At 41.8% G+C, this 20691-nt stretch overlaps 1 protein-coding gene across 13 annotated transcripts in view; it reads left to right on the top strand.

Annotated features, from left to right (window-relative positions):
• Window positions 1-5932: 5932 nt before the first annotated feature.
• Window positions 5933-20691, top strand: part of epb41l3b (erythrocyte membrane protein band 4.1-like 3b) — a 32367-nt gene continuing 17608 nt past the window's right edge. For 8 of the 13 annotated variants that reach the window (XM_086042455.1, XM_086042452.1, XM_086042451.1 and 5 more), the window contains exons 1-9: window positions 5933-6099; window positions 12346-12545; window positions 14817-14960; window positions 16741-16845; window positions 16946-16988; window positions 17152-17227; window positions 17352-17570; window positions 19082-19169; window positions 20436-20480. In XM_086042455.1, coding sequence (XP_085898581.1) covers window positions 12357-12545; window positions 14817-14960; window positions 16741-16845; window positions 16946-16988; window positions 17152-17227; window positions 17352-17570; window positions 19082-19169; window positions 20436-20480 — 909 coding nt within the window. In that variant the 5' untranslated portion in view covers window positions 5933-6099; window positions 12346-12356. Of the gene's footprint in view, window positions 6100-6184; window positions 6336-10292; window positions 11284-12345; window positions 12546-14816; window positions 14961-16740; window positions 16846-16945; window positions 16989-17151; window positions 17228-17351; window positions 17571-19081; window positions 19170-20435; window positions 20481-20691 lie in introns of those variants that run through there. The other 5 variants (XM_086042454.1, XM_086042453.1, XM_086042446.1 and 2 more) reach the window with 3 other exon arrangements.

Raw genomic sequence — 20691 nt, 5'->3', positions numbered from 1 at the left:
GCTGCAGGACCTTTGGCCCGGTTTGTCGCATCCAAATCAGGTTTTAATGTTGCCATTTGTGTGCTCGCTGACCTGTCTAGTGATTGGAGCTGAGCAGCAGGGGGCGGTAGCTCTGACTAATTGGAGGTGGAATACAAACAGGCGGTGCTGCGAGGCAACTTCTTTGGAGTTCATCCAGTTCAAACTGCAGACTCCAAGCTCAATAATGACACTCAAGAGACGAAATGCTACAGTGTACAAAAAAAAAAAAAAAGAGAGGAAGATGACCTTGGATGTTAGAAATAAATACATCAATACTGTAGTTGTGGACAGGGAGAGTGATTTGTTGTTTGTGCAGAAAGTTGATGATTTCGAGCGGTTGTTCGATACGGATTTTCGGACGATGAACGGCATCAGTAGTTTGGCGCATGGAGGGTGCGATCGGTTGTTCGGTGTGAAGTTTTTAGACAGACGATATGATCGGTTGTTTGGCAGTAAGGCTAGGTTCACACCGCCGGCAAATGCGACCAGATCAGATTTTTTTGCCCATATGCGACCTGTATCCGATTTTTTTATGACAGTCTGAACGGCTCAATTCCGATTTTGGGTGGCTTTGTTGTCCACGTGGAGGTGCGATCGGTTGTTGGGCACAAGGGCGCAGCGGTCAAAAAGAACTGTTGCAGGGTGAAATGAGGTCAAGGTTGGCTGCTGAACAGCAGCGCAGAAACAGGAACGGGGAAGCGTGAGTATGCAGCATAAAAAAAGTGACGACTTAAGCAGCCACATAAGCTAATCAGAGTCCGCACATCACATGTCCTGTGTCGTTGTGCTGAGCCAGCGTGTGTGACGAGGCATTGATCCGCACACGTACACACTTTCCCCCGTAAGAAGTCACTCGGGACATAAACACAGCTGGCACGTGTGCTTTATTGCAAGTGTTCTCTTGTCATTTGGATTTTCAAGAATTTTGTCAGTGCGTGCTATGTGGGTGAAGTTTGATGATTCGCCTTTTTGATTTGGCATTTTGGCCATTTCGAGGGGGGCCTTCAAAGACAATCTTGTCCAAAAAGGTTGCCGCGAAACTGAATTTTTGCAATTGTGTGGACAGAACATGGCGGCAAAGTTGGATAACTCATTGAGCAACATTTTAGTTGTATTCTGGCTTTCGAAGAGCCAGAGACGTTAGAGAGAGACGTTACCCTGAGATTTTTGGTGATTGCCGAGCTATGTAGAAAAATGGCCAAAGCTGATTAAGAAGATTTTCAGTTTTTGTCTTTACTCATCAAGTTTGATGAATCGCCATAAAACGCACCCCGAAGTTAGTGTCACTTAGCGAGATGAGTTTGCCATGAGTATACTTGCAAAAAAATGTCTCAAGAAGCCATGCCTGAGAAGTCACGGGAAGTCTGCCATTTTCATTTGAAGTGCCCACTTTAATGGTATTTTTGTTTTTTCAAAGACTGTCCGAGAGACTACAAGACTGAATTCTGAAGTTTTAAAGTTTTCATCATTGCATGTGGAGGGCACATGGCAGCAAAGTTTGACTCATCAGAAAGAACAAACAGGTTAGCGTCAGTCCGCGTGAAGTGCACCAGAAGTTGTGTGAATAGGTTTCAAAATAAGAGCACTAACAGGAAGTGCAGTGTTATCTGCCTTAATCATGCTGGCTTAACAGCGTTTATTTGCCTTGTTAAAGTGAAAGTCAACCCAAACATTTTTTTTTTTCACGAATATGTTCTTTGAGCCTCCACTAGTCAAAACGCGGCATGATCAATATTGTGTTTGTGGAATTTGAGTTAAGCAGCAAAATCCACCTGTTTTAGCCATCTCAGGGGCGGCCATTTTGTCACTTGTATCGACCAATCACAGCTCACTTGTTTTCTGAAGCTGAGCCGCGGTTGGTTGTTACCAGAGCCCTGAAGAACTGTGATGTCATTTTCAGTTGACGGAAGTGACAAAATAGCCGCCCCCTGTGATGGCTAACAACGGCTCATATTCCACAAACGCAATATTAATCAGAATGCCGCGTTTCAACTAGTGGGCCTGCATAGAACATATTCTTTAAAAAAAAAATGTTTGGGTTGACTTCCCATTTGAGTGTAAAATTGTTATGTATACTCGCCTATTGGTCCCCTTTTGACCTTTTGTCCATTTTAACTTTTTAATTAATTGTGATCTCAATTGTAAATTGGATTTTTGATCAAATGCAATCTGACTATCGTTGGAAGGAATGGTAAGATATTTTAGATATCATTAATAAGGGTAAATTGTATGTCTTCATTAAAACGTTGTGAACTTAAGTAGGCCTGTCTGAGCCCTGAAAATGCGTCCGCCCCTGCCTTGTCATTTGTCACTGGTACAACTGCGCATTTCTAGTTTTTCCTTGAACCAGTCAGCCTGGCGGATCATGTTGCCTGCCAACTCAAAGCAGTTAAGAGTTGTTTATGGTTAATGGAGGCATTGAATCATAGTGATGACATAGTGACATTGCGGTACTTGTATACAATGTCAGCGTGAAAAATGATCCTTTGATATTGCTTTGTGGGAGTCAAAGGGTATTTTGTTACGTCTATTGTCATGCCGAAGGCAGGCCCCACTCCAGATTTTAACGCGCTTGCTTTATGATGCGTGCTACAATTAGCTCGGCGGCTACTTTGGAATCACCTATTTAGAGCACGCCGGCCACGTCCTTGTCGCTGTTCATGGAATTTGCGCGCTAAACCGCAGCACTAATGTGCCCAACATGAGTATGTGCTGGCACGCATCATGTCAGCAATTAAATGAAATAAAAGTCAAACGTTTGACCTAGTTGGGTCAGGTTCCCTCTGGGAGGCAGGAGGCAAAAAGGCACAAAAACACCCAAAGGGAACAACCTCATTAAAAACTTGCTCAGTGCATTTGTGCGCCAACGAGCACGTGCATCACCAGGCCAGCAGCAGACGACGATGGCGGTGCGTTTGTGTACTCTGCATCGGATATTTGTCGCACTGCTTTGATTCCCTGAGTGGGTGTGTCCTTGAGGAGCGTGTCTATGAAGCACATCAGCAACACTTTTGAGTGGTTTGCTATATTCCTAAAAGTAGAAAAGTAAATTGGCGGAACCTTGGTACATCGAGTGTTAAACGCATGGGTTTCTAATGATGCAATATCGTCTTGTTTCGTGCATGTGTTCTTCACAAGAACCCATTGACCTTTAGAAAGCAAACAAGTCAAGACTGAATCAACAGCCTGCTGTGCTGGTTGCAGCCAAGTAAGCGCACTCAATTTTGCGTCAACAATTTCACACAATCTGTTAATTGCACTTAAAAAACTAATTTTGGCTAAATGTTTTCATCAATTTTTCTAGATGCTTTTTTTTGCGCTGATTCCAAATCTGCCCTTGTTTTTTTTTCCAAAATAAGCAATATAGTAATATGTTTAGTCATATTTATGAAATAAAGATTAGGTTCAGCAACAGGTGATTTTTTTTTTTTGAATTTTTTGGGGAAAAATCAGAAATGTCATAGCTATAAATTAAAACGCATGGTAAAATCCATATGGTGCAAGCAAATTTAAAAACAAACAAAAAAGAAAATATCTCAAGAATATGATGTGCTAGAAAAAAAAAGTAAATACATTTTTAAACCAATGTCAAAAATGCATATAAAGCTATCTCTGATTAAAGTGTGCTGTTGGTTAGTGATTCAACATCGATTCATCTATTGATGTGCCTATTTACACAAGTCTGGAATGATGAAGGAACAATGTGCATCATGCATCTAATGTTTTTCTTATATCACAAGTGGGGATATTGTATTTGCAGCATTAACTTTTTGCAAAATTTTCTTGTTAAGAAAAACGTTTTCTAATATTTTTATACTTTTCCGCCATTTGTATGTCATGTAATAGTTTGGGCTTTGTATTTATTTGTTGATATTTTAGAATATTTTTATCATTACATGTTTTACAACTTTGTATTTTTTCCTATATTTGTAAGTATTGGAACTAACTTTTTTCCTCAAATAATTTGTATTTTCCTCTAATATTTGTTTATTACTAATGGACCCTATTTCAATATATTTTTTATTTTTTGGGAGGGGGGGTGTTCTAACATTTTGGTACTCATCACCTAATATTTTTGCATTTTTTAAAATATTTTTTGATTTGATGTATAGTATTTTGATATTTTTGTCTAATGTGTTTATTTTCTCTGTAATATTTTTCATCTATCTACGATAATACTTTTTGACATTTTTTCTCCATACTTTTTTCATCACTTTATTATTTCCTCATCCACCTTAATTTTTCAAACAATCAATCACCCAGTGTAAACTGATGTCGAATGGCAAAGGCATAATGCATGGGCGTAATGGAGGCACTCTAGTCGAGAGCTGCGCGGTGGTAAACCTCACTGCCTGACACCTCCAGGGATGCACCAGTGATTGATGGCTGCTTTTAGTTTGTTGGCGGCGCCGTGTGCCTGCGGTTTACTTACATTTGCCAGCGTTGACTCAACAGCCCCAGAATGTGATCGGTATCTTTTAATCTACTCTGAATGATTCCACAAATGACTTTATTTTGTATATAGCAGTTGTTGTTCTGTCACTGGAATTCTGAAGGCTTTATATCAACAAGACACTGACATACCGACATATGACACACGTATGTTACATAAATATATGTCAAGTATAAAGACAATAACAAGTTAACCAATGTATGATGAAATGGAATAAAACTAAAATAGATTAAAACTACTCACCCTGTGAAGACACCTGACACGCACATGATGGAGGAACATGAAACAAAATTGCAGTATGTTATTACTATGTGCAGATTTCAGTCTGAATTTTATGACTTTTGGGATAGTTGCATGCAGAGTCAAAATTTTGCAAAGTGTTTATCGTTGTACTTGATCTCCTTGTCAGCAGCATGGTGAGCCATATAGCGGTTAACATGTCTGCCTCACATTTCTGAGGTTCCCTTTTTGAATCTTGGCTCTGATCCTTGGAGTTTGCATGTCATTCATATGCCTGCATAGGTTTTCTCCAGGTACTTTGGGCTTCCTACCATATGTCAAAAACATGCCTGTTTGGTTCATTTAAGAAAATAATCTTTTCCATAGGTGTGAATGTGAGAGCACGATTTTGGAATGTGTAATTAATTAACCATTTATTTACTAAAATGATGTACAATGATTGTTTTTCTTTTACAATAAATCGATTCACAAAATATTTAATTACATAAATGAAGAAAACACATTTTTAAAAAGAGTCTATTTTTATTAACCAATTTTAGAGAAAAAAGAATACGAACAAATATGACAGGAACTCTTGCTAACTCATCTGTGAGCTACATTAAAGAACAGAGTGGGCTACTGGTAATATTTTGCCCACCTCTGCATTAGAATGTGGTCATAATGTTGTGGCTAAAAAGTGTAATTGTATTTATTCATTAAATATGATTAATTTAATCATGATTAATAAACTATATTAAGTATCTTAGTTCATTTTAATAATGTGTTTATTTCATTATTTGCGATGAATCAATGTACCAATTATCAAGTGAAATAAATGAATGATGATGATAATAAATGATGATGAAATGAATGATAATCGATTAAATACATTTCAACAAACGTGGATGAAAAATGAATGGTACAAATACTGTATTACAGGGACTCTAATGCCATTTTGGAGGGCCGGATTAAAGAATGGAACGATTAATTAAATGTTACATTTATTTAAATGATTAAAATGACATCAATACTGCACAATCCTCTTTTGGTGCACCCGCTCAACGCACCGTTTGAAGAAAGGTGACTTGATGACGTCACGCGTTTCTTTTTTGAACAGTGCTGTATCATTCCCGGTAAATCAGCCTCGTCCCATTAATTGCACTTTGGTGCGTGCGCGCGCAGAGAGAACGCGTGTGTGAGCACGCGCACGCAAAGCCAGTGTGTGCGTACGTGCGCCTCGATTTCCCACAATTCTCCTCGCGGCGGCACGGACGTCGCGGAGGGCGGAGAGAGAACGAGAACGAAAGGCGGTAGAGTGGCGGCGCTGTCAGGGAACACAAGCCCACGCACGGCGCATGCAACCCGCGCAACCATAACCAGCCCAGCGAAGAACGTCTTTGGTTCTGGTAATGAAAACAGTTTGGTCACCTTTGTATGTGTTGTCACGGTAAATAGGGGGAAGGGGGAGCTCGTTGTCGCGTCAGAGGCGCCGCTTTCAGGGTCGTGAACGTACGTAGGTGACACACAGTGACGTTTCTATCGGGAGAGCTGTGGTCAAAAACAAGTCCATTTGCTACCTAAACGTTAGCATAAGAGGCTAAAATTGACGTGTGGCTAAAGCTACAAGGCTATACGTTAAGAGGTGAGCTAGCTTGTTTGATGTATCAGCCTCGAGGCGAAAGAAAAAGAAGTGAATCGAAAACAACTCTCGAGCGCAACTTTGATTCAAAATGACGCCTGCGGTTGTGGCTCAGCGAGGGGGGGTGTTGGAATTTGTAAGGTTATCGGCGGCCAGGACGGCACACATTTTGTGGGGCTGTTTGTGATCTGCAGTGCGGGTAGGCGTGGTCAGGGTGACACTCACTCGGTGTGGCTGCTTTAGCATCCTCGCATCCCTCCAGTAGCTGATCTCGAGTCAGTGAACGAAACGCACACTGGTCTGTTGTTGTTCAGTATCGTGGGCCTTGTTGTCTCTTTATCTGCAATTAGTATGTCTGTGTAGCAGACTTTCCAATCTCTTTTTGTGGCCACTTTCAACCAATAGCTATGACGTGCTCATGTTTTGCTAATCAAGTCTTATCTGATCGACTCCTTACACAGTGCTGCTCATTTTTTGCTAATCAAGTCTTATCCTTACACAGTGCTACCCCAATTTTCGATTGGTCTGACTTAAATTTTTCGAAGTATGAGCCATCACTTGGCTGTTTTGTTTTGCCGTTTTTTTGTAGAGTGGGGAGCAACATTTTGAGTTACGAGATCTAAATGGTAGTGTTCTTCACAAGAGCGTCCCAGTGCATTGCTTTGTTTAAACAAACCAAAGAGCATTACACCTAATTTACGTAAATCTTGATAGCTTCATGTTAAGATGCCATAGATAGGCTAACAAAGTCTCAGTTAGATTGCCGTAGTTATAACCATTGAAACAACAGATATCTGAACACAAATGTTGCAGCCACACATGCAGGTAGACAATATAACAATAATAACAGGCATACGTTCTTTATCCTCTGTGAAAAACGACTCAATAGTTGTGTAATCCGTATTATACTGCCCCCTGATGGCGGCACATACCCTAGAATGAGCACAATATTAATGGCCATTGAAGCATGAAATCATGATGCACAATCTATTAAACTAGTTACATTCCAACACAGATGTACCTTGACTTACAAGTTTAATTTGTTCAGTTACCAAGCTCGTAGGTAAGTTTACTCTTACAGCAATTCATTTTCCCCCTTTGAAATGAGTTTAAATGTCATTTATCTGGCCCAGTCCCCAAAGAAACACTTTGGTTTTTGTTCCATTTTTTTATAGGAACCCCTTCATAACTGTAAATCCCTTTGCCACCAAGGAGTTAGTTCAGCACTGTGTGCATTTGCACTGTAACGGATCACCAAATAGCCGGGCCCACTTTGTCAATGCCGTTTCATGAAAATGCCATGCATGTGATGATGGTTGTCAGCTGTGGGCTGATCAAAAGAGAAATGTCACAACTGTGTTACGATGGAATTGGAAGCATGGAATGGTTTGTTTTTAGCTGACCAAGCAAACCTGCAACAGTGGAAGCACGATCCGACTCGGCAGGTGAAGACGTGGATTGTGTGATGTTGTGACCGCGGCAAGCTAGCATTGTGTGTATGCGTGGCGTGACACTTCGTAGTTTCCATTTTGTAGTTTGGGTGTCACAAAGATAAAAGGAAAGGTTGGCGAGGCATGCGCAAGAGCACTTTTGCTGACTTGCTGATATTTTTATGGTATTTTGTTGCTAAGCGCGCATGCAAAAAGAGGACGGGGGGGGGGGGGGGGGGTTAACGGCCTGTTGGATGACCTTGTACTTTCCGTACGTGAAATACGGGTCTCACTTGGCTCGAGAGCAGACTTGAGTGTCCTGACAGAAGACGCTGAATAAGAAAACAGATCTCGGCTTGTTTGGATATCTGGAATTGTTAAGGCCAGTACGACACACCGCGCTAAGCAGCGGGATGTGAAAGCGTAGCCCAGGAATGTTTTCCACATGTCCGCTTGGAAAGGAAGCAGAAAGGCAATCAGTTGAATGCCCCCAAGGTTGTACATTTAAAAAAAAAAAAAAAAAAAATGCCTCCAAAGTCAACCCAACTTTTAACTTTGACTTACAACATGCATGAAAAAGATGTTTGTTACCAACTTGCTTTTTCTTTGGCTTTTTTGCGACTTGTTCTAGAAAGGGAGTTAAGATTATGGACCTGGAGTTACATTAAGTAGTCACAGATCAAAGTTGAGGCAGGATGTTCTGTTGTTGGTTTTTTTTTCCCTCTTTTAACTATCCCTACTTCTCAGTCCTTGCTGGTGCGCTTGAGTGAAGCTGCGATTGAAACGCTCAACATTTACTGATCCATGCCGTACCGAACGGAAATGTACTAGTTACAGTCAAGAAAGATTTGTTTAGTTGGGTGTGTTGCCCTTTTTGGTGTCGTGTAAAGTGGAAGTCACTTCCATTTTGTCCAGCACCGCCACCTGCTTTCGACTTAAATTGAGGTCACGGTGCCCACGGACGTAGTAGCCTGCCAACATCACGGCTCACCTGTTTTCAGGGTGTGGTCATGTGACGTTCACAAGGCCTTTTTACAGCAGTTTCACAGGACAGTAGTTGTCAATACAGGACAAAATGGCCGCCTCCTGTGATGCATAAAAATGGGTTGATTTTTCTGCTTGGTTCTTATCCCTCAAATGCATTTGGTACATTTTTATCAGTGTGTGCAGTCAAAGGTTAAGAATGACACTTTCGATTATCCAATACAAAGTAATCTGAGGTCGACCGGGATCACAATTCAAGATTGAGAATATTTGAACAGCTCAAATTCAATGTCAAAAGACAATGAATGGGTTTAAATGAAGATTGTGTGATAATCTCATGACTACCGACAAGAAAACAGGTTGTTTTGGACCAAACGAATCAATGGCGCAGGCCTCCTGTTTGCAATTCAGCCCACTTAAAAGCACTTTAGGGATCTGGAAGCTCTTAATCCAAACGTCCAGACCCAGCAACATGGTTTCCTGTTACAGTGGCCGGGATTGTGCGCGGCAGCTGTCAGCCCCCGGCGGCCCACGTCGGGAGGGGCCCGGCTTCCCATTCAGCCAGAGTGACGTGTCAGAAAAACGCCGGCGATGCAAACTCAGCGCGCCCCCGGGGTGCTCGTGTGTGCGGTCTGCGCGGGGGCCCAGCTGTGTTGTACTCGGGCTAATGGCACTCGGCGCAGATGGCCGCCCCTCATCCTCCGCATATATGTGAGATGATCTCAAATGGAACTTTCAAAATGAGATTGCCGTCCATCCGCCGGCGCTGAGGCGCTCGGTGACATTGATGTAAAGTAAATGTAATGTATACACTGTACTTAAAAAACCTGTCCTCTGCTGTTTGGATTGGAATATCTTTGAGTTGACTTTGAACACCATCTCCTGGATTATTTTGGCTACTGGAGAAGACTTAATGATTCCCGAAGGACGCTTTGTTTACGTCGGCGTGACACGTGTGAGCGCTTTGATTGCGCCGCACTGTTAGAATAGTTTGAATTGGGGTGGACAATCAAAAGCAAAGTTGCCATCAATTATCTAGTGTCAAAAAGATACCTATAAATCACATGACGTTGCTGTCTTCTTTTGTTAGTCATAAGAACGTAAAGAGGAAGGTTTGCAGTACGGTCTATCAAGTGATACTTGAATAAGCCGGCACAAATAAACCCGCAAATGGAGCGAAGCTGGTGTTTGTTGATAACTCGAATGACTGTCTGGACATGCTGATATTGTAAATGCGATAAAAGCTGCGCCCAGATTTCGAGACACTTTTGGCTGTTGAATCGAGCAATTTCTAAAAGTGCCTTGTCAGAGTTTAAGACTCCAGTGACTTCTGGTGTTACTGAATTGGATCGCCTTGCTCTCTTTATACCATCATAAACTGGGTGGTGAATGCATCTTTCTCTTACGCATAATGCCTGTAGTGGTCCGTGCACAAGACGACTTGTGTGCTTTGTTGTGGTGTGTGACTGAACGTATTCTTCCTCCCATTTGTACAATGCTGCGTGAAGATGCCCTTTTCCCTCTCCTCATAGATCGTGGAAGGCAAAGTTTAGCTGCACTGCCACTTGGATCATGTGACTTGATCACTTCCTGCCGCAAAAGCTTGTAAATGATATTTTGTAGTCAACTTTTTGCAACCTTGCGCAGTTGCCTAGTCTGGGTCTTTTGAAAGCAACCCAATCAGCATGTTTGGAGGGACCAAAGTTAAGTCCACTCAGAGAAAGCAATTTTCAGAATTGCCATCAACGCCCTGAGGCGGGATTTACAGCCGCTTTTAAATCGGCACCATTCATTTCAGCACTTTGTTTTGGTTGCGATGACATTGATATACACATGCAATGTACTGTCGTTTGGAAGTTTAAGAGTGTTAAAGTGTTAGCTCATGTTATGCTCTATTTGGTCCCTTTATTATTGTATGAAAAGTTGATGTTGTACATTAGATGCGAGACAGAAATAGTGATACGAGTGTGGTATCACTATCAATATATATCAATATAAAGTACTGTGTTACATATGCAGTCGCCCCTTTGTCCCAGTAGCTTTTTGCACCAACATCTATTGCACATTATTATTGCTGTATCACAATATTATTTTCAACGAGCACCCAATAGCAGTACTATTTGGAGTTTTCAGATTGTTTCAGTTTTGACCAAGGATATTTTTTGTACACTGATATCAACATCCTGGTCGTCCTTGGGTGTTACTGTAATCGCGTTACGTGTACATACCAACCAGGCTTCTTGCATTTTGGTCCAGATTCTAAAAGACCGGTTATGGACCTGTGCAGAGGAAGCCTCAAGGAGTCATCATGCCTTATAGCATAAGTTAAAAAGCAGTAGTGGGGGCCACTTGCAGTTCTGCGTGTTTGAAGCCTATGATCTTTATCCTTTGAGTTTGGTGCAAAGCATTTTTCGGGGGAACACCTCAGACCACAGTGCTGCCTTTGTTGATCCGGTGTCACCAACATCCTCCCTCGCACGGAATAAACACTGCCCTATAAATAGACCCGAAGGGAGGAGGACGGCGGCTGCTGAATGGTAATCGTCCACCACTAGCAACCCCGCAGCAGCAGACACCCACAAATCTTGCACACATGCCCTCTGATCTCTGAAGCACAGCCTGCGGGTTAGTTTAGACCAGTGAGGCCCCAGAGCACCAAATACTATCCGTCGTGGTTGTTTGGCAAAACATGTTGTCATATGTTTTCTCTCATTAGCTCAGATTAGGACCTGTGGGACATCATTTGTCCTTGGTTTTCTTTTACTGAGATGCCCTTCAATCCCGAGAGAGCTTTTTGAGATCCCACAAAAATGTCATCTTCACACATCAAATTTTTAAACATGAGTATTCAAGTATGAAATAAACTCTACCGCTGTCATGTAGAACAAAAAAAAAAAGAAATGCACACAAACTTGTAACACACCATTTAATCACAAGCGACAAGTGTATGGCAGGGAGTCAGTCGTCGGCTAGTGACAGAAGCGAATGTAGTAGTAGTCTACTACTTTTTTTTTTTTTCCTGTCAAGCAGCACAAATAATTGAGACTCATATGATCAGAAATATTAAAATCATAGTACTTTTGATCATATGGCCACCAAAACGGGGAGTAAAAACGTGCCAAAACAAAATCTGTATTTTGTCTCAAATGCACAACACCAGTAATACAATATAAAATCGAAAGTCCTTTTTTTTTTTTTTTTCTCTCAAAAAGGTGGTAAGTACTGGCTCTGTCTGAGTGTCGTATCAATCCGATGGAATGGCAACCAAAAAGCAAAATCCTGCCAAAATAAAACCACAGATGGACTCAACTGTTCGACACCAGTCACAATATCCAAAAGGAAGTCCTTATGTTGACAAACCTAGTCAATACAGGCAACAAGAACCAAAGCAGGAAGTAGAAACAAAAACTAAAATAAAACCCATAACAGTACTAAACATCTACATGGCTCATTTATATCCACTGTTCATTCAACAGCCTTATTTTGAAATTGTTGCTTGTGTCTAACTAGAGTCTCTGTTAGGTTAACAGCTGAAACAAATGAGTGCACCGTACTCCTTAAGTGGTCAGCTGACTCATCCTCCTCTTCTTCCGCTCCAGCGTAATTTACCATGACAACCGAATCAGGCGCAGACTCTGAGGCCAAGCAGCAGCAGCAGCAGCAGCAGCAGCAGCAGCAAGAGGAGAGCACAGAGGCTCCCAAGGAGAACCCGAAAGCCGTTGAACCCGCCTCGCCTCAGAACCAGGTCGAGCAGCTCCCTGCCGCCGTGGGACACAGCACGCCGGCCAGGAAAGAACAGGTCAGATGGTCCACTCGTATCATATCTAGCTCGTAAAACACGGCTCAGCCTGAGTCAATTGTGCCTTTGTGTGGAAAAGTCATCATACTGAGCCTGCAGCTGATGCAGAGGAACACATGACAAAGTGGGGATGTGTTCACTTTCCACTGGTAAATCATGACTTACACACTTTAGTTTTTACATTCACAGATTATTCGAGTTTTTACATTCACAGATTAATTGAGTTTTTACTTCTCCGGTGGCGCCTCCTAAGGCACAATTGTGAAATCACCTGAGTGCATTTCATGGTTGTTAGGATTCCCAACTATACCCACCCGCTCTACCGCCCTAATATGTCAATTTGACCTAGCAACACAGATGTTAGAGTGGAGAACAAATCCATATATAGATATACCTTTTTTTTTTTAGTAAACCGCTCACAATACAAATGCAGACTGATTGGGGTTATAAAATTCCAATTGTTTTCAAATTCAAACAGGATTATTTGGTCACTGAAAATAATGAGAATAAAATCATGGCTTTATCATATTTTTTAAACACGTACAAATATAAAAAAAAAACATTTTGATAATAGCTTCCATGCATGTTGGCATTTGACAGCAAAATGATTATAAAATATAATATGCATAACGTTTTTAGTTAACTCCTGTATCATTAATCCCCAAAATTTCAGGTTTTTCTACAAAGGGAACTCAAATCAAGTTTTATTCGAGTTTGGGCATGGGCAGGTTTAAACTTTGTGGAAAAAAAAAATAATAGTAATTTACCAGTATTTCGCAAGGAAAGTTTCTCAACAAATATTTACCAAAATTCCCTATGGCAAGTTTCTACAAAATGTCTACCTCTTTGGATACTGTCATCCAATAGAGTATTATCTGACTATATTAATTCAGTCATTAGCTAACGTACGACTAGCTGCAAATGTGTGAGCATGATGTGCATTTGTGTCTTTTTCTTCACCCATCGCAGCTGGTTTGAAGCTTTCAATTTATCATCCATACCAAAACAATTCTTCTGCCAAAATGAAATGCACACTCCTGGTAACAGTGTTTGGTATGAGAATGCAGCTGTCGTTTTTTTTTTTTTTTTTGTGCATGTCACATTTTGGCTGAAGATTGAGCAGAAATGCAAAAATGATGACAGCGTGACTTCTTTTGGGCAGTTTCACGATTTTGAGTGCTGCATGCAGAAAAAGTGGAACCACCATGTGTTCACGCTCAAACCCACTGACCCAAGCTGTGTGGCTTTTGTTGTCAGGACAGAATTATGGAGAGGTTCTTTTCATGGCTTGAATATGAATCATCACAGGCTTCTAACGCTTACATAAAGTTTGATACAAACCTTTTTTGTTGTTGTTGTTGTTGTTTTTTTTTTTAATTTACTGACTGTTTGGGTCTTGGTAGTTTTCCGTTAGCAGATCCAGGGTTGACCTGGACCTGTAATTGAAAGTGTCTGTGAATAGTGTTTGATTATCATGTTAGAGACAGGAACTCATTTAGAGAAGCAGACTCTGTATTTTTAGCTTGCAGACATGTGACAGAAATAGTGGTTTTGTTTGACGTGTACATGAAGTGTTAGGGAAGTGGAAGTTGGAGGGGATATCTGGTCAGTCTGGTCTCCAAATTTGTTATTTGCAATGTAAAATAATTCATCCAGCGAAATACTTACCATAATTTCTCGATAATAACACGCCCTCGAATATTACACCCACCTCTCTAAATCACCCTTCAAATGCAGTTTTTTCCCCTCTGTGTTAATGTGTTATTATATGGTCCCCTGATTTGCTGGTATGCACGTTAAAAAATGTAGTTTTATCCACATAGTAATTTGATTAAAACATTTAACAAACATCAAATATATTGAAAAGTAAGTACTTTTTTTTCTTTATCTTTTTTAATTACCGAGGGCCACCAACCTTTTTGATTCCGAGAGATACTTTTTGGGTACTGACCACCACTTTGATACATACGTTTGAAGTAGCAAATTTGCTCAAATTCCCTTTGACAATTTTATTACTATGAAATATATGCATTTGTGAAGACACTGATCATGCTAATAATTTCCCACAAAAATTCCGAAACGGGTCGATATGAACAGAACAGTGTTTACATTTACACTAGTGACCTATTTGTAGATCCGGCTGCGGGCTACCACACTGGTGACCCTTGGTCTATACAATGTGACGATTGTTTTTTTAAATGATTATTTGTGGCATGGGGGAGTTGTGTTAGTTTAAAGAAATGAAAGCATGCATAATCTTCCACTCACCAGGAGACGCAAGAAGACGACCAAGAGTCCCGCCAGTCATCCACCAGTCGTCTGTCCAGGTCTCCTTTAAAAGGAGTGAAGAAGGTGAAGATCATGCAATGCAAGGTGACGCTACTGGACGGTTCGGACTACACCTTGAATGTGGAGGTGAGACCCTTTGAATGGAGTTTAGGGGCGCAAATAAATGTCTAGCCTTGTCTCCGATACAAAGTAAATGGGGGGCATTCTAAAGAAGCATATCCCTACCCTAAACGTATGTAAATGCTTTCCAAACTTGCTTACCATCATGAGGTCACATTAAATGTCATGACCTTAATAATTATATGACTTTTATCCTCATAATAGCGCAACTATTCTCATACGAGCAGCATCTCTCTGTTGAGGACTAGCAGATGAGGACTGTGAATGTGACATTGAAATAGCACCCCCTACCTCCACCGCGTGGACGACGTCGCGAAGCAATCCTATTTGCGCCACTTTTCAGAATCCAATGCTGTTCGTTGATGCTAATCCATGCATCCAACCGAATTCAGTGCAGCTCTGCTTACCTTGGTCTATGCGGACCCTTCCTGATTCTGTTGTTTGAGCGAGATGATTTGGAAGAACTTGGAAGAAAGGGTGTTTAAATCCTAAAAATGATTCGGAAAGGTGTCTTGATGATGCAAACGTTAGTGCCGGCTTGGAAAAGTGGAGACAAATTCATTTTAAACAGTTCTTTCTTCTCCTATATTTAAAGGAAGCCTTCTCAGCTCGCCTTTCCACAAAGGTTCCGGAAATGTGGTACGAAGGTTAGGAGATTCGACTATCTCAAGAGGCCCTTTGTCTCTGCATGACAGTGCCTCTTTGTGATTGTGTTTCAGACAGTGTCATCCGTATGATGGGCTATAGCCATCGCTTAAATGTAGCTCTGGATCTTTGCCCAGCCTGTTGCCTTGTCATGGGCACAGAGACCCGTTTTTTGGGTTATTATGTAAATTACCCGCCCGTTATGGAACAGTGGGATGAAATGCGGAACGGCATGCTCACAGACTCATTTTCAGAAATGGCCAGATAAATGATACACCTGACTGTTTAATTTCACACTTGGATGGGCTATTGCGCCAGACATCAAACTATTTGTATAAAAGTTGATTTTCCTCAAAGTGAGCTCATTAACATCACAATGAGATTATTCCAGAATCACACAAAATCTTGCCATTGTACGATGAAAATACTCAACAAAGGTAGCTCCCGAAAAGCCCTCGTGTTGACGTGAAGGCCATGCGAGTGCGGTCGGGGTTAACAGTATTGAGCAGCAGCATTAGTCTCACAAGACTCTGCTAATACTCTCAAGAGACAACCATGTGGGATTAAATCTCCCACCAATTGTCCATGTGGCTCTTACACAATCTCACAGGAACGCTGCGCAGTTCTCAGGAGAGCCGTGCACTCTGCGTGGTTACGACAGTGCGAAGCTAAAGGCTCAACTGACTGTGCTACAATATGTCAACCGGAGCGGGGTACGCACATACCGAAAGGGGAGAAACCCAACACATGGCAATGAATCGTCTCTTATATTGTGCAGCGTACTCGATACGCCTGACCCTGCGTTACACAACGCTCAACCCAAGCACTTGTGGCCAGCAACAGCGCAAGCTTCGGGCAAGAGAGCCCTGGCTCGGCCCGATTCCGTTTTCACCGTGCACGTAGGAACTTAACATGGTAAATAATTGGAACCGGTTTAACTTTTATGGTTGTCAGTCCCGACACGTGGGAAAATCCCACTTAACACACCCTTCACCGCAGGTTTATCCCTGGCATCCAAAAGACGATCCTGAGGTCTTTTAAAGACCATCCGACAATCGGGCCATTGCTGACTTTGATCGGAAAGGGGGGAAAACGCGCAAGCTAGGCCAAAGTCACTTACGTGCTTGCTCTCCCCTCACAGAAGCGGGTTAAAGGCCAAGTTCTCTTTGACAAAGTCTGCGATCACCTCAATCTGTTGGAGAAGGACTACTTTGGCATTACATACAGAGATGTGGAGAAACAGAAGGTATTGTGACCACAAATCACAATGAATGTCAAAGGCCTGGTGTTGGTTCATTTACAAAAAAAAATTACTTTTTTTGTGTGTGCGTGTGTGTCTTTGGCAGAATTGGCTGGATCCTACCAAGGACCTGAAAAAGCAGATCAGGAGTATGTGTCTTTTTGAGAAAGATGTGTTTCTAATACAGTGCTTTTTAATGACTCTATTCCTCAAACAATAAAACTACTTGTGTTCCTCTACTGGGGCAAGCAGATGAAAACTATAAATGCGGCTTGATTTAAAAATCTATCCAAACTTCTTTCTGCTTCCCAGCTGGCCCCTGGAACTTTGCTTTTAACGTGAAGTTTTACCCTCCCGACCCCTCCCAGCTGACCGAGGATATCACGAGGTGCGTTGGCTTGTTGCTTTCTTGACATTTTCCTTTGATCGTCGCTGGCACAGCGTGATGAGAATCCCACTCGTGCTTAAGTGACAGCCCAAGCTATTCTATCCCTTTCTCCCCACCCTCGTAGGTACTACCTGTGCCTGCAGCTCCGAGACGACGTCGTTTCGGGCCGCCTCCCCTGTTCTTTTGCCACCCACACCGTTCTGGGCTCGTACACTGCGCAGTCAGAGCTGGGCGACTACGATCCGGAGGAGCTGGGCATCGACTACATCAGCGAGTTACGCTTCGCACCCAACCAGACCAAAGAGCTGGAGGAGAAAGTCATGGAGCTCCACAAGACCTACAAGTAAGTGTTGTGACTGGAGGGCAGTCATCAAGTATTTCCTCAAATAGTGCCCACTGAAATGGATAATCGCCTCTCTTTAAATAGACTCCTCCTTTTTTTCTTTTTTTGTTACCTTGTACAGTTGGCTAGAATTACCTTTACTTGTGGTAGATGCCACCATGTGTTGTGGTAGATGTCATTATCACAATTAGGTTATTCCTTAATGGCATCTGTAAAGCTGATGTTTAGAATATAAAAGAGTCCAAAAGTATTGATTTGAGGAACAAAAAGATCTGATTTCCACTGACAAGAAAGTACGGAAGAGGATTAGGGCCACTGCGGGGGAAAAAATAGGTTGGCCAGATTCCCACTTATCTCAGAATTCCGACTTTAAAGTCAGAATTCTGAGAATAAAGTCAGAATCCTCACTTTAATGTCAGAAAATCTCAAAATAAAGTCAGAATTCTCACGATTAATCTGTCAATTAATCAATGAATTGGAACAAAAAAAGGTTTGATTTCCATCCCTTTATTGAAAATACAGACATTATTTCAAATTGACATTACAGAAAATGCACAAAACAATTATGATTCAGTCACCGAATTGGTCCGTATCATGTCAGAAATTACGCAAAAATGTTGATAATTGTTTTCCCAAAGTAAAAGTTGATGTTTACAAATGTTTTCCCAAAGTAAAAGTTGATGTTTACAAATGTTTTATTTTGATTCAACACAAAGATCATCAGTCTTCTTTTATGGGTATCTGAGAATATTTACTGTTGAGAGGTTGAAATTCCAAGGATTTGGACAATTTTAAATCAAACAGCGCCTCAGAATGATTCTCAAAAATAATTATTAATTTGACATTCAATTAGATGTGGATTAATCAGTTCATTGTTGTACCTATTTATTAGATGGATAAAGCTTCCCTCTATTAGATGCCTTACTTTCACAACATATCTGGCGAGTTTAAGAAGAAGAAGAAAAAAAAAAAAACAGCCGCAGCCACGATATGAGGAAATGTTGGAATTAGTATGTTAATGCAATGCAATTTCTTAAGAACTGGAACATTTTAAGTCATGTTGTTGTTTTTTTGTTTGTATCTTCTGTGATTCTGCTCTGGAAGGCAACACATCTGTCCCGATAATTGGATTTATGTCTTTCCACAAATGGGGAAAAAAAAAAGCCATCTCTCGTGCATCCGAGCGTCATATTCTCTCTGCATCGCAACGATTTGTGAGTAATTTGATGCAGTCGAGGGCGCAGCAATGCAGCACAGTAGCAGTCAGTGTGAGGCTCTTACTAAAGGCCGTCGTTGCTAAAAATGGACGCACTCACAGCTGCTTGCTTGGTGGAGATTCCGCTGAAAACATCCATGACCACAACAAGAGGAAATTGATTCACTTTGGGTTTTATGCGATGCAACTGAATTAGGTCTGCTTCCTGTTGATATGGATTGAATTCTCCAGTGTTATCTGCTTTTCACAGTCCTTTCTTCAACGTTCCTTTTGTGCGGTGTTGTTGTTCAATCAGGGGGATGACTCCGGCTGAAGCTGAAATACATTTCCTGGAAAATGCAAAGAAACTGTCCATGTACGGTGTGGACCTCCACCACGCCAAGGTAACTCGAACACTTCGATTATAGTCTTGTGCTTGCTGTGCACAACTGGAGGGGGCTCATTCATTCATTTGTTTATTTACTCAACTGCAGCATGCAGGCTGCACAGCATTTTTTGGAATAAGTTCAAACAATGTTACCGGCATATTACAATTGATGTCAAGTTATTTATATATTATATGTTAAGAAACGTTATGTCCGAAATGTTAAGAAACAGGGAAGATAAGGCGGAGCTAATAAGCATCAACAAAAACATGGTTGCTCACAACAATGTCCATATGAAGTCCATGAAGGACTCCCAAAACTTGCTAAGTGAAGTGAAGTCCCACAATGGGAAAATGTGCAAGTGGAACAGGCTGCCTCGAAAGGTGCTGCTCTTTCGTGCCGCGAACATTTCAAATGGCCACAGCAATTAACTATTCCCATGCGTGAATGATAGCATCTTTGAACCGAGGTAGAGTGCTTCCATGCTCGTTTGTGGCTCTACTCAATTATTTGCTGAAAAAAAAATACACCTGTTCCCTGTTTTTATGATCAGGCCAAAACCGTGGCTGATAGAGAAGTTGTACTTTGGTTCAGTCTTGTGGCCTACTGGTGCAAAGGAACTATGTTGACGTGAGGGGAGGAGCTTCTATAAGACACGCCAAAGCCGTGTTTAACAAAAGTAGTGCTTTGATGCCATCTTGTGGCATCTACCGGCAGTTATAAAGCTTTTTTTGAGGGAGGGCATCAATTTCAGTTTTTCGCTAATCGTAACAAGGCTTGGTCCCTAACTTACTGTAATTACAGTTAGTTCCTGTTTTTTCTGATGGGGGGGGTGAGTCGTTGCGGGAGATGTTTATCTGTCTTGAATGGATGATTAATTAAAAGTCAACTTGAGACAAATGCATTTGACGCGCACTATCAGCAGTCATGGCTGCCACTGCGATGCCTCACTTGCACCATCACCACCACCGCCGCCGCACCGCTGACTCATCATTTCACCACTTCTCCTTTGACTTGCCAGGAGCCGAGTTGGCGCCTTTGAGACCACGCCATCAGTCGTAAATGAGTCTGTTATCACCTGTCAAGTACAAACGAGCAAGCGATTATCACATTCATCGGATTTCTATCAGACGATGGTGGTAGATAAAAGTAGTCTTGATGAGATCGAGTGAGCGTCGTTGCTCAATGTCCAGCACAGTGTTATCATGTTGATAAATGATAAGAAGGAATACAGCATATCAGACCGGCCTCCCTCTTTTGTCTCCTCTCTCACTGAATGCAAAGTTGGTAGGGCGTCTCTATCAAGGCTTGGCTCGTGCCGAGGGAGAGGTAAGCGGCTGCTTATTGTGTGTACCGTGTGTGCAGTTTCCACACGTGCATGTGGTTGAACACACTTTTCAATATCCCTGTAAGACTTCCCGCTTTGGATCGGCTCTCCCCTAGCAAATGGCTTCCACCTGAGAGCATAATGTCGTCCGCCATTCTTGCTTAGGCACCCCTCCAGTCCTACTTTGAGGTAGCAGAACCATTTGCTTGATTC

Source organism: Filicampus tigris, chromosome 10 (assembly GCF_054856515.1).
Source record: "Filicampus tigris isolate MCC_2025a chromosome 10, RoL_Ftig_1.0, whole genome shotgun sequence".
Taxonomy (NCBI): domain Eukaryota; kingdom Metazoa; phylum Chordata; class Actinopteri; order Syngnathiformes; family Syngnathidae; genus Filicampus; species Filicampus tigris.
The sequence above is the reverse complement of the archived record's forward strand: the minus strand, read 5'-3'. Positions and strand labels throughout refer to the sequence as shown.